This window comes from Beta vulgaris, chromosome 9, assembly GCF_026745355.1.
Source record: "Beta vulgaris subsp. vulgaris cultivar EL10 chromosome 9, EL10.2, whole genome shotgun sequence".
Taxonomy (NCBI): Eukaryota; Viridiplantae; Streptophyta; class Magnoliopsida; order Caryophyllales; family Amaranthaceae; genus Beta; species Beta vulgaris.
The window spans coordinates 2,436,736-2,449,128 of record NC_079210.1 but is presented as its reverse complement, the minus strand read 5'-3'; the positions used below and the strand labels follow the sequence as shown (position 1 = coordinate 2,449,128).

General features: G+C 34.8%; 1 protein-coding gene across 2 annotated transcripts; it reads right to left on the bottom strand.

Moving 5' to 3' along the window:
- Positions 1 to 9,119, bottom strand: LOC104902636 (hypothetical protein). Of its 2 annotated transcripts, XM_019251804.3 has the most exons (10): positions 8,880 to 9,105; positions 8,653 to 8,724; positions 6,738 to 7,199; positions 6,412 to 6,586; positions 4,494 to 4,791; positions 3,322 to 3,394; positions 2,853 to 2,943; positions 1,653 to 1,732; positions 1,230 to 1,563; positions 1 to 749 (listed from the first exon to the last, which is right to left on the bottom strand). In XM_019251804.3, exons 2-9 carry the CDS (start codon positions 8,707 to 8,709, stop codon positions 1,288 to 1,290), a joined length of 1,512 nt encoding a protein of 503 aa, XP_019107349.2. In that variant the 5' UTR covers positions 8,710 to 8,724; positions 8,880 to 9,105; the 3' UTR covers positions 1 to 749; positions 1,230 to 1,287. The 2 variants fall into 2 exon arrangements, with proteins under 2 accessions (XP_019107349.2, XP_048492093.1); XM_048636136.2 differs by lacking the exon at positions 1 to 749 and adding an exon at positions 1,893 to 2,006 and having other exon boundaries at positions 1,512 to 1,563; positions 8,653 to 9,119.
- Between the last annotated feature and the right edge of the window lie 3,274 nt (positions 9,120 to 12,393).

The following is a 12,393-nucleotide window of genomic DNA, read 5'->3' as shown; positions in this document are numbered from 1 at the left end:
TTTATGAAGAAAATCACGCAGAGAAATAATTTGTATAATCATGGCAGAGAAATAATTTGTATATCAGACTTTGATTTTTACAACATTGTGCAAAGACTTAGGATTATAGTTGCCATTATTTATTAGCATCTTTTTTGTCAGGCATCTATTACATGTACCAAACAAACAATGACGATCAATTTCTGAGGCCAACCAAAATTGGAGAGCAAATGCGATAACTTCACAAAGCCCTTTGACTTATCTCATAAAAGAATGGAGAGTGTCTAACTGTCCATGCAAAAAAATCACACAGAGCCTTCCATGCACAGCTCCATAATAATCCCCATCAGCTCAACCTTCCCCCCCCCCCCCCCCCCCAAAAAAAAAAGCGCGGATGAAACAGATGGAGAGAAAAAGCAGCACGTAAACTAAATCATCTATCCTGGAAAATCGGAGGTTTTAGCTCAAAATTTTAAAGCCTCAAAAAATCCTTTATATGAACATGGTAGGGATGTTGGAGGGTGCAGCAGCTTGCAACAATTTGGCGCAAGAATTTAGCAGACATTGTACCTCTTTGCACAGTCGTCTTGGATATTAAGAAGTCTTTCTTGCATGAATTAAGACATCATAAAATTTGGAGCATTCAGCATTTCAGCGTGTAGATAGTGCACCAGTGGTATGAACGTCATTCTGAGGTGGTGTCATTTATAAGAACCGAGCTGCGGCTGGAGTTCTATCTTTGACTTTTGAGCTTGGGACATTGATGATCACTACAAGCACAAAAAAATGGAAATGCATCAAGAGCATTTTTGACATAAAACACAAAGTGCAAGTGAAGAAGAAATATTTTGAGCTTGATCAGCAAATTATAATGTTTCAGATTATACAACATGCATTACCAGTACAGAAAATTTGCAAGAGACAAAGAGAGCAATTTTAAGTAACCAATAGTATATAACATTGTTGCTGAAGGAGAATTAGACCAAAGCAACAAAAATCCCAAAAGCCTTAATCCCAATAGGATGTTAAGCTCCCTCTATTCGATATTTAACTTCATTAGTTTTAAGTGGTATGGTGATCGATAAAGTTACAAGTAGAATCAAACAATGGAATATAGAAATTGGATATACAAGCAAAATGATGTTGGAAAGGTCATCCAACTGTCACATGACTCATTAACATGGAAAGCTTATGAATACTGTTGAAAAAATGATGTTGGAAGGGGATATGCAACTTGAAATTTACGATACCTTTGATAACATCAATTCACAACTGTCACGAGTACTGTAGATGCTCTACCCTAGTTTCTTATGATCCACTGTGATCCATGGGCCCAATCGATACTTCTTGAACATGCACAGGTTGCTGATGCATTCGGTGTTGATGCTGGTGGACGTGCTGATTATGATGATTCCAAAGGTGTTGTCTGGGATGCCTGCTTCTGTTAGCAGGATGACGGGAAGGTTGTTGAGCAGAACTTGCTTTCCATTTAAGGTATTCGACAATCAGGGCATTTGTGCTTATGGCAATTCCAAAACCAGTAAATGAGGAAAGAAGAACCGACAGAAGTGCAGCAACATTAAGCTGTAATTAGAAATGTGAAAAAGGCAGCATATCAGGGAGCTTGTCATTCAATCAATAAATTCAGATACATTAGTGCAGAGTTTTCTTACTACAGTATAAAAAACATGAGCGAAGAGAAGCACAATTGCAAACTGGAACGAAGCATAAGCCCATATGTAGCCCTTGCTCACTGCATTCATAACAGAAAAAGCTCTTAGAAGTTGAAACCACATAGAGAAATATCAAACAAGAAAAATAGAACATACAGAGTCCGAGGATATGGAGTTCATCAAAGTTGAGATATGAGATCAGAACATCTGAACTCTGAAGCTGTTGGCTAAAAATCTTACTTCTACGAAACTAAAAGGAATCTGGATAGGGTGACTACAACATCCGCACTGTCGTGTGGTTAGAGCATTAGCCAGTATCAAATTGACAAGATGAGATCTGTATAAATAATCACCCTACGGAGGCTAGATGATCACACAACAGAACACAATTAGAAGTAAGATTGTGTGCAGACTGCAGCGTTACCTAAATTACGGTACAAAATTGGGTATAGGATGCAATCCGTCACCTGATTCTATCAAATTAGCCCAAAGGTATACCACTTCCATTTACCCATTCGATTTTTTTTCTGATTGCAGCTTGTGGGGAGTTTACGAAATAACATCAATTGTATGTGAAAAGTCAGAATGACATATATGGAAGACTAAGTGAGGATAAAATGCATCAGACATGGTTTACAACTTTACATATCAAGGTAATAATGATATCCCCACAAATAAAGAAACAGGGCAACAGAAATAAGAAATAAAATAAACCCAAATAAATTGAAGATAAGGAGCTGAAAAGAGAAAACTACAAGAAGGTTTGACAATCTGTTTAAAAAGAGACAGCCATTGCTACATATATAATGCTTTAACGAGAATCTGAGAACATTTTGTACTAATCCTTTTTGACCAATATATAATCCAATTTGGCTAAATCATCTATTAGGATTACATTTTCAGGAAAAAGGATTACCATGTAATATCTTAAAATGGATTACTATTTCATTGTTCTCATATAAGAGTTATTCTCACTTTAGCTTTATTCTATATATGTGTATAGATACCTACATAAATGCATACATACAAACATCATGCACACAAACACAACTATAAAACATGAAAGAATTAAGATGAATACAACTTTTTATACTAAAAGTCAAGGCCTACAGAGCTAGAGACAGCAATCTCCAAGGATAAAAAACATCACATTAAGGCAGAAATGAAGTGAGTTCAACAGATTTGAGCTGCAAATCTTACCTATGGTAGAAGCTATCATGGAAGATAGAAGACCCAGGACACATGCGAAGGGTAATGATATGGCCAGAGCACGCGCTCCAAGATCTGACACCTATGTATGTACAGTATTAGTAGTTTATCCATTCAGACCATGGTGACAAGATAAAGGCGATAACTTCAGTTTGTCATAGTTACTATCATGTTTAATTTTTTGAAGGTGAAATGAGTTGTAATAAAACCATGAAATTGTGTCTGTGGCTGCCAAACCTCCTTCCTTATTTGGCAGGTATATGTGGTGCAAACAGCTATAATTATTTTCAAAGGTCCTACGTAGCCAATAATCCAGGTTAACCCCACAAGTTATTAAATTATGGCTCATAGGCAACCTAGAAATAATGATCGTAAAAGTACAAGAACCAATTCGTAATAGTTCAACTATCAGATATAACAGGCAAGTAGAAACTCCTATCAGGAGGAAGGAAACTTTTACCAGAAGTTGCTCCAAAAAGCAAAAGTATGCTAGCATGCTCACTAATACAAGTACCGGAATATCGTGCCAGACCCTGCAAAAAAAATTAACAGAAGATTCCATCAGATTAGTTAACTTGTTCACCTATGAGGTATAAACAGATATTTCATTCATCGACAGCACAAAGATGCACTGGCTAGTATCATCTACAAAGAATAAACTATATCTTCAGAATTCAATACATAAAATTTCATCCATGATAATAGTTTCAGCATCCTTTATATGTATTATATTTAGCACTGCCGTTAGCAGTTACAGGATCAGAAGATAGTAAAAGATCTATGTATGCAATAAGCAAGAACTTGCTTGTCAGAATACATAGCAGTAACATCTACAAGAGGAGATTGTACACAAGTCACTCCCAAACAAGAAAAACTTGATGCTCCCTCACAAAACTATTCTAGATTTTCTACCCTTAAGATGTTTCTGTGTGAATTCAGCTTTGTCAGGAGACTAAAGTAAACATATGTAGTACTAAACAGATATGATCCCTCAATTCCTTATTATTTGTCCATTTGAGTAAATTTTTCTTGTTTCATATTACTCCCTCCGTCCCCTCTAACCCTTCCCACGTTGACCTAACCGGTCTCCAAGGCACACTTTTGACCATTAATATATATCTCTAAAGCAATAGAACCATGAGATGAAATTTTGAAAAAAAACTCATTGAAACAAATATAATATGATCTAATCGTATGATCATTTTTGTTCTTAAATAGTTATGTTAATGGTATTGAATTTTAGTGTAACTTTGTGCGTAATTCCCCATGCCCCATGTCAATATCCATAATAATTCTTGTCCACCTCTAAAATCTCTTTTGTTCGTGAAATTTCATTACTATCCATGACCGTTCTGGAAGCCTGGAAAGTAGTATTCAGTGGTCATAATAATTTATGAAGAAAGAAATCAACACTGATAAATCTACATTGCAAGAACGACCAATTTTGACCCTTTCTGAAATAGAAATCCTGTCAATGTCATTCTGTACTCTTTCACAAGCTCAGACTAAAGGAGACAGTGGAAGTGAGTCATTGGGCACCAGAAGAAAGACCATAAGAGAGAGAGGTAGCACAGCAAGAAATAAGTCACTAAAATAGCTTGAGCTTGAACAACTTAGTCATCACTAACTTGCCTGTAGTGTGGTACTTGAGTGTTTTCTCTGATGATCGGCGGTTGCGTCTGAACAGGACGAGGAGTTGGTAACCTTAACAAAGTCACTGGTAGATTCCTCACATCTTGCCTGCAGACATCACATATCTTATTTCCCTTAATAGTAAACCACTTTACAGCACATTCCTTGTGAGCAAGTGCAAGATCACCTTTGCAGCTGCACTCTAACTTAAATGTAAGACCTCCTTCTCCTAACTCAACGAAACAAATTCTGCAAACAGCTTCTTCTTCAGGGATGTCTTCACTGGCATCTTTATTCTCTGTAATTCCGAAGCACACCAACAATAAATTACTTAGTGTGGATATAATCTCTTCGTGATAAGTCCAAGAAAAAACAAACTGAAAGCTTAAATTATATTTCCTCCGTTCTTTAATAATTGCAACATATAGGGGTTGCACATTTTTTACGGAGATGAGAGAGATAGAGAGATGAAAAAAGGGACCCATGTGATAATGAGAGAGATAGAGAGAAAACATAGTCAAATTTAGTAATGTTGCAATTAATAATACACTTCCAAATAAGAGAAATGTTGCAAATAATAAAAGAACCGCGGAAGTATTTGTTAGTTAAGGAAAACGAAACTGTAATGTTTGGTATCGTAAGTGTTCAGTTGGCATCGAAAGTGTAAAAATAATGAAGAGTTCTAGTCTTTGGCATCGAAAGTGTAAAATAGACATTAGCTAGAGGAAGTGTTTATTTGGGGAAAAAAGGCCACTTATCCTAACAACAGGGCCACAGGGGATTCCTAAATAATGAAAGTGACTAATTCAAGTGAATATATTGTTTGTTGGTTAGCATGAATACTCGAGAAATCAAAGTGAACTATTTCGACAAGTTAGAATTGTTGTTTGTCTTGGTTTATTGTGCTTGTGAAGCACTGAAGATGAAAGAAGGGTATCATTGCTAATAAAAGCTGGCAAAAATAAATGATATCGAATATATCAGGTCATCCACCCAATTTTAAGTCTAGACACCAATAGCATCCTTGTAAAAGGGAAGACTTAAAGGTTTTATCTCAATATTTTTTTTAAAAAGGGGCACTTTAGTAACTAAGGATCATCGTTACATAGATACTGCATTACTCAAAAGTCAACTCCCAGTTCCTATGAATTAATTAACTGTTAATTGGAAGATTTACTATTTTCCCTATCTGTTTCAGTAATATAGTTTATGCTTTATGGAGGATATCCTGGATACTAAGCGCCTTATTTTACCGAGCAAAAAGCCAGAGGAACAAAGATAAGCAACCAACAACGATCTTGAACATGCAGAACTAAATAGAAGCTGAATTGTAAAAAGAAAATCATGATTACTCTCCTTGGACAGATGAAGAAATGCCTAGAGGAGTTCTAGTAGCCCAAAAACTCTCAGAAGGGCACAATGGAAGCTACTGACGTGTGAGATTGAGACAACTTAGAGCTCGACCTTCTCGGTTTAAATTCAGGCATTATATAGATTCTAGACAACTCAAATGTGATCTACTAGCTGGATGAAGATACCCAACGACAAATATTTTCTGCTCTTGGACAGATTGTTAATATGAAATTACATATAGCTCACGATCAAAATAGTTGATAGAGGCTGACAAAACATTGAGCTGATGTCGATCACCTAGTTCCCATGATCACTGCAGCCAAATTGACCTGTTAAATATTTTGTCTTCACAGTCGGTGTACCCTCCCTTCTCCCCTAAATAGAATATTTTGATGATAAATGTGAAATGTTATGTACGGCATCTATTACAGAGGCGGCACCAATGTAACCCCTTCTGTGGTTCTTATCTTCAAAACGAAATGAGGTAAACAAACTAGTTGTTGCTGTATTGTGTCACAGTAACATGAAAACAAAAGGACTCTCAACACCAGAACTAAGCACATACCATTTCTCCCAATTGCAGGATCATTTGGCAAAGAATTACCAGCTTCTAATTGATGAGGTGTTGCTGGAACAACACGGATTACACCTCCTGTAGAACCCACTCTTCTCAAGCTTGCATTTTTCACATTCACGGGAACAGAAAACGAGCGTTTCATGTGCTGCTCTGCTTCTTGGTTCTGGATAAGAATAAATATTACTCAACAGCAGAGCAAACATTGACTAGTACTCACATGATGATCAAGATTCAAGACTTCTATAGAATACAAGATAGTAACAGAAACAAAATCGCCCAAGCTCAAATAAGAAAACCAAGACAGTGACACTCACTGAGACATAATCTTCAGTGACAGGATTTGCGTCGCTCTCGCATCCAGACTCAGTACCTGAATTTGCAATGGGTGTAACTGGTAATGAGCATGCTCTCTTGGTTGAAGGAGAAGAAAAAACCTTGTTGAGAGAGAATGACCTTGAAGTAGAAGGCTTGTCCACTGGAATGTCTGACTTTGGTGTGTGTGAGAAGATCAAATATGTCTTTTCACCATCCTGCAATGAAGTCTTTGGGCAGAAACTTCTCTGAGGAAGCATATTCCTCATAGATGATCTGAACCCAGCTGAGCAAGGTCTTGGTGGCAATCCTGTCCTGGTGCTAGAGGGGCTTGATATGGTAGGAATATCTATACTTGTCATATTAGAGAGTGCATTCTCTAAAGACCTAGCAGGAATTTGCAGAAGAGATAGGTTTGGACGTCTTGAATGACGAGCTAGAGAGCTCTCTTCATTATGTTCTCCCTAAAAACATGACAGAAAAATGTCGCAACCCAAATTAGAACTTGAATAATAATCAGCATACAGTAGTCCTCAAATTCCCATGAGAATGCTAATACTGATGCTGGAGCAGGCGAGCAGCTAGCAAACTATACCAACCCATTTAAGCATGCGGCAGATCAGAACTTTGCTTTAGTTTCGAACAGTTATATCATGCAACGATGGAGCAACCAGAGCTACCAAAAAAGGAGGATAAAACATGCCAATTGTTTTCCACTTAATTTCAGTAGCTAATCCTCAAGTCAATTACTTAATATATCATACATTTCAAACTACCATCTACCACTCTCAAAATATTGTTGGTAAGAGAGGACAAAGCAACCACATAGAAGTCATTGTAATTCAGGGCCTGAGGCATGGCCAACTGCCATTCTTCCACGAACACCTGCAAGGGTGTCACTAAAAATGCACTCTATTTTGCAAAGTAGTCTGCGCCTTTTAACAATCCACCACGAAAATTGGCCTAAAAGAAACTGCTTGTCTTTTGTGATGTTGTATTGCACCAATGTGGAACACACTCTCAGGGTATTAAGGTGCTGAGTTGTGACAGGTGATTCCTACAAAAACACCAATCACGCCATTTGGCTTCTTCCGTTTTCATCACCTCTTTTGGTTATTCCGTTCCAGTCACTTCATTACAGCATACCAAATGGGCCGTATAAGAATGATTTTGTTACTGAACCTCCACCCTTAAGCTTAGTCTCTCTAGAAAATTGGTTAGCAAAGCAAACTAACCAAACAGGTCAGAGCTGCCACTCTTATAAGCTAACTAACATTGTTAAAGCTTGAAGGCAGTAGGTGCATATTTGGATTTAAGCATTATTTAGGCTATTTCCCCAAAAGATTAAGCTTTTGGGAATTTCTACTCGGTATGATCCCGCGATATAATGAATTCAAAGAGTAATCTGCAGCTCAATCCTCTCACAGTTTTAGCATTAGAGAACTTGTGATAGATGGTGATTCAATTATTCACCCGGTTTATACTTCACATTAGTGAGGAACATAATTTGTTTATAATCACTTTTTTTGATTGTATCTTAAACAATAAACAACTTTAATTGTAAAATGATAGCACATGTACTATGTTCTAAAGAAAAAATATCACCATCCTCAAATATTATATAGCAATTAGCAATCCTTGCAGCTAATTGAAGTAACTTACTACTATATTGATATTCCTGTTTCAATATACAGTAATAACTAATAAATACTATGATACAATATCACTTTTATAGTTAAAATTTGCAATACATAATATATGATTCAATTATAATCATCCCACCAAAGCATGACCATATTCTTAAAACTCACTGCATAAAAGAAAGATTCAAAATTTACCCTAGTTAATAAATAATTCTGCAAACCAAAAACATACCTTCAATAGAAAGAAAATACAAGGAAAAATCAAAAAAATTACCTGAAGATTAGCAGGAACAACTTCAGATTCTGTGAGCTCAACCCCAGAAATTCCCATTTTACCCACTCTCTTCTTCAAAACAAATTCAAAGAAAAAAACATTAAAGATTCAAACTTTCCCAAAAAAATAAATAAAATTCAGCAACTTTACAAAAACACAAAGTAGCTGGCAGAGGAGAGAGAAAGTGAGAAAAGAAAGTGGAGGAAATGATGAAGGAAGAACAGTACAGAAATACAGATGGGTATCTTTTTGGAGCATTTGGATCTGGGAAATTCATTACTAATTCTTTGTTTTTCTTTTATGATGGAATTAATTTTTTGTTTTGGTTGGTTTTTAATTGGAATTACGCGCCAAGTTGTTTGGTTCTTATAAGAACATGTAACCCCACAAGCCAATAAACAAAATTTGTGTTCTTTGTTTGTAATAAGCTTTGTTGAATTGTGAATCTACTTTTTATTTAGCCTTAAAGATTTGTTTTCATCATTATTATCATATGCTTTTTGCTAAATCTATGTTTGACTCATTTGGTCCTCTTTTAGTCCACTTTTTCTTGACTCTTTTGGTCCTATTTGTTTACTTTTTTATTCTTCTTCTTAAAATTGTATATATTATACGTAATTTATGTTTCACATGTATGATGTATATCTATTTTATCAATTTTATGGTCTTGAAATAAGGATGGAGTATGTGATAACATACTTCAAAGGATGATGCTTTGAAAATAAAAAGTAGTCTCCAATCTATTTTAATAAGTTGAGAGATTACAATATTTAGATGGTGCACGCGCTAGTACATAAAACATGGTGTGCACATGTACATTGATAAGAAGGTAATTGTACATGAATAACAAGGCGAATGAACACATGGATATGGATACCAAGCCAAATGAACATATTTACGTCTTTTTTGGTACATGTTCATTGGTATTCGTGTTTGTGTTTATAATATAATCCTTCATGTTAATCGTGCGTATGATTCTCATCATACAGACGTGCGTATGTACTAGTTTGGGAAGAGATAGTTTTAAATTCTTCATTTTTTGGATTGTATTTGATTCTCTTACTAGATTTTCTTATCGTTGAAATTCATTCATTTTTTCCTTTTTGTTTTATTAGTTTTGTCCCCTCCCCTCTATTTTGTGTAATTAACTCCAATATTTTCTCTTTCAAAAATTATTAAAAGAGACAGTCTAATTTTAATATAAAAGTAGACCTAGTAACTAAATGGATTAAACAAGTGACCGAAATAAATTAACCTAGTCACTATAGGGCTTTAATATTGGGCTTAGCATTGCCTAATTATAATTTAAAAGTAGGCGGTCTCTTACAAGACAAACTCTTTCTCTTTATATAATTTTGTTTCATTTATTTGGAGTTCATTCATTTAATTGGATGTTTTTTTTATTTTTAAGCTGCAATTCCTTTTAATTAGAATGTCATATTTAAGCAGTAATTCAATATTGCAAGATGGATATGTTTTTGGAGTTTGTGTAATTTTCGAGGTTGGTTACAACATTAATTAATGATGTAACAATTGTGCTTTTGAAATGCTTTTGTTGTGTTCAATTTGAATGACTAATTTGATGTGTGTGAGTATTACATGTGAAGATCTTCAAATTTAATTTATAATGATGCTTATATTTAAGTAAAATTGACTAGAACATTTCCAATTACGTGAATATTAGTCTCAACTTTTGATCAATCCTCAGCTGTTCCGACTTTGGGATATGTTTTACAAAAATGAGTCACATTAACCAGCAATCGGTCAAATAACTAGGCCAAAAAACTTGTTCACGTTTTTTTTTCAAAGGAAAGGGAAGGGGTGGCAAGGGAAAGGGTCTGGGAGGTGGGCAGCGCAGGAGAGGTGGTGGCAGGGCGGGTGGCAATTAGGTTGTGTTCCGAACATTTTACCTGTTGTAGCAGGTCATTAACTTGTTGCGAATATTTTTATTTTTCTAACTCACAACTTAAAGTACATCTAGAACATCTCCTCCTTTTTCTCTCTTCTCTCTCCTCTCCCACAAAACCCTAGTTTTCAACCTAGGGGCTACCATCACCCTTTTGGATGGTGGTAAGCCCCTTTACTCGTTTTATCACTAGCTTTTTACGTTTATGTTTCCAATAAATCTTGTCTCTCTCTAATGGAGAGTTTTTCTACCCATATATTGGGTTGTGTCTACCCATATGTTGGTTTTATCTCTCTCCACGTGAGAGTTTAGAGAATTTATTTTTGGGTTTTTGTGTATTTCAAGATGTTGATTTGTTGATCGAAATTTGTGCGTAGTTGCAACAAATGTCAAGACTTCGTTTACAATCACTTGAATTGAATCCGGTTCTACTTCAAAACTACAAAAGATCGATAGACCCCTTTGCAGAAGGCTGCATCAGACAGCAATGTGAATGACAAGGGTTTTCAGAAGTGTTAGATCTACTCAACGATCGTGGTTTTATCATATTAGAATTGTATTTATTTCATTTGATATGTATTTGTTTAGTTTTGACTTTTATTGTAGATGTCGTATGACTTTGAATCAATGAATTAATGTTACTTTCAAAAAAAAAAACTTGTTGCGACACTTTTATCTCTATTCTATATGTCAAAAGGGTCAGGACACCAAAAAATAGAAAAAAAAGGAGTAACTACTTACTTTAACTAAAAATTAAAAATAGTAAAAATAGTAAAAATAGAAAAGAAAACTACCTAATTAATTAAAAAAGTAGAAAAGGATAAAAAAAAAAGCCATTACAAAAACAAAACAGTCAACAATTCAAAATTAAAATCCTTAATTTATTAAATATAATTAACGATTAATTTAATTTTCTCCATCCCCAAAAAAATTAATTTTTCTACGTATTTTCGCACGCATCGCGTGCATATAAAACTAGTAATAAATATTCCAAAATTGGGACCAATGAGAATTAGTATATGTCAAAATTGATATGCTTTTGTTAATTATTTGCTCAAATAAGTAAAATATTATATAAAGAAAAAAAATTGGAGGAGACTTTTGTAAAACTAAATGTAAGATGTATATACTTTTTATAGGAAATTAAATAACTTTTGTCTCCTTCCATTAAATAAGGCTAAGAAAAATAAAACATATACCTTCACCAAATGTTGCCAAGTGCTAAATGAGACCATTATGTAGGAGATACTTATGCTACAACACAACCTTGAATGCCATTAATAAACAACACAAACTATATATAAGACTATATATTACACATATATATATATATATGAAATTATATCAAAGATTAACCACCTAGAACTAATAAATAGTACTTAATTACATTGCAACAACATTTTTTTAAAAACATAATTGTAGAATTCAAAATGGAAGGGGTGAAATTTGCTGGAGTTTTCATTTTTGTTCTTGTAATTGCTACAAATGTGAACAATGCCATAGCACATGGAGCTGCAATTATAGGAACTGATAATAAGATGGAAGAAGAAACCATGCATGAGCTCAAAAAAATTGAGGCTTGTGCAAGCAGATGCAAACCAGAAGAGGATAAATGTAGAATGGAATGCATCAAGAAATCATTAGGTGGAATGCATAAATTCAAGTTGGATGAGGCTAAATTTGAAATGATCAGTGTTTATAGAAGCATTTTTTGTATAGCTGGTTGTGGCTCGACTATGTCTGAACTATGTGACAAAAAAGGTGAGTACTTATTTATATCTTTTATTAAACATGACTAGATACAAGATACAATATACGGTAGAGCTGGCAAAATA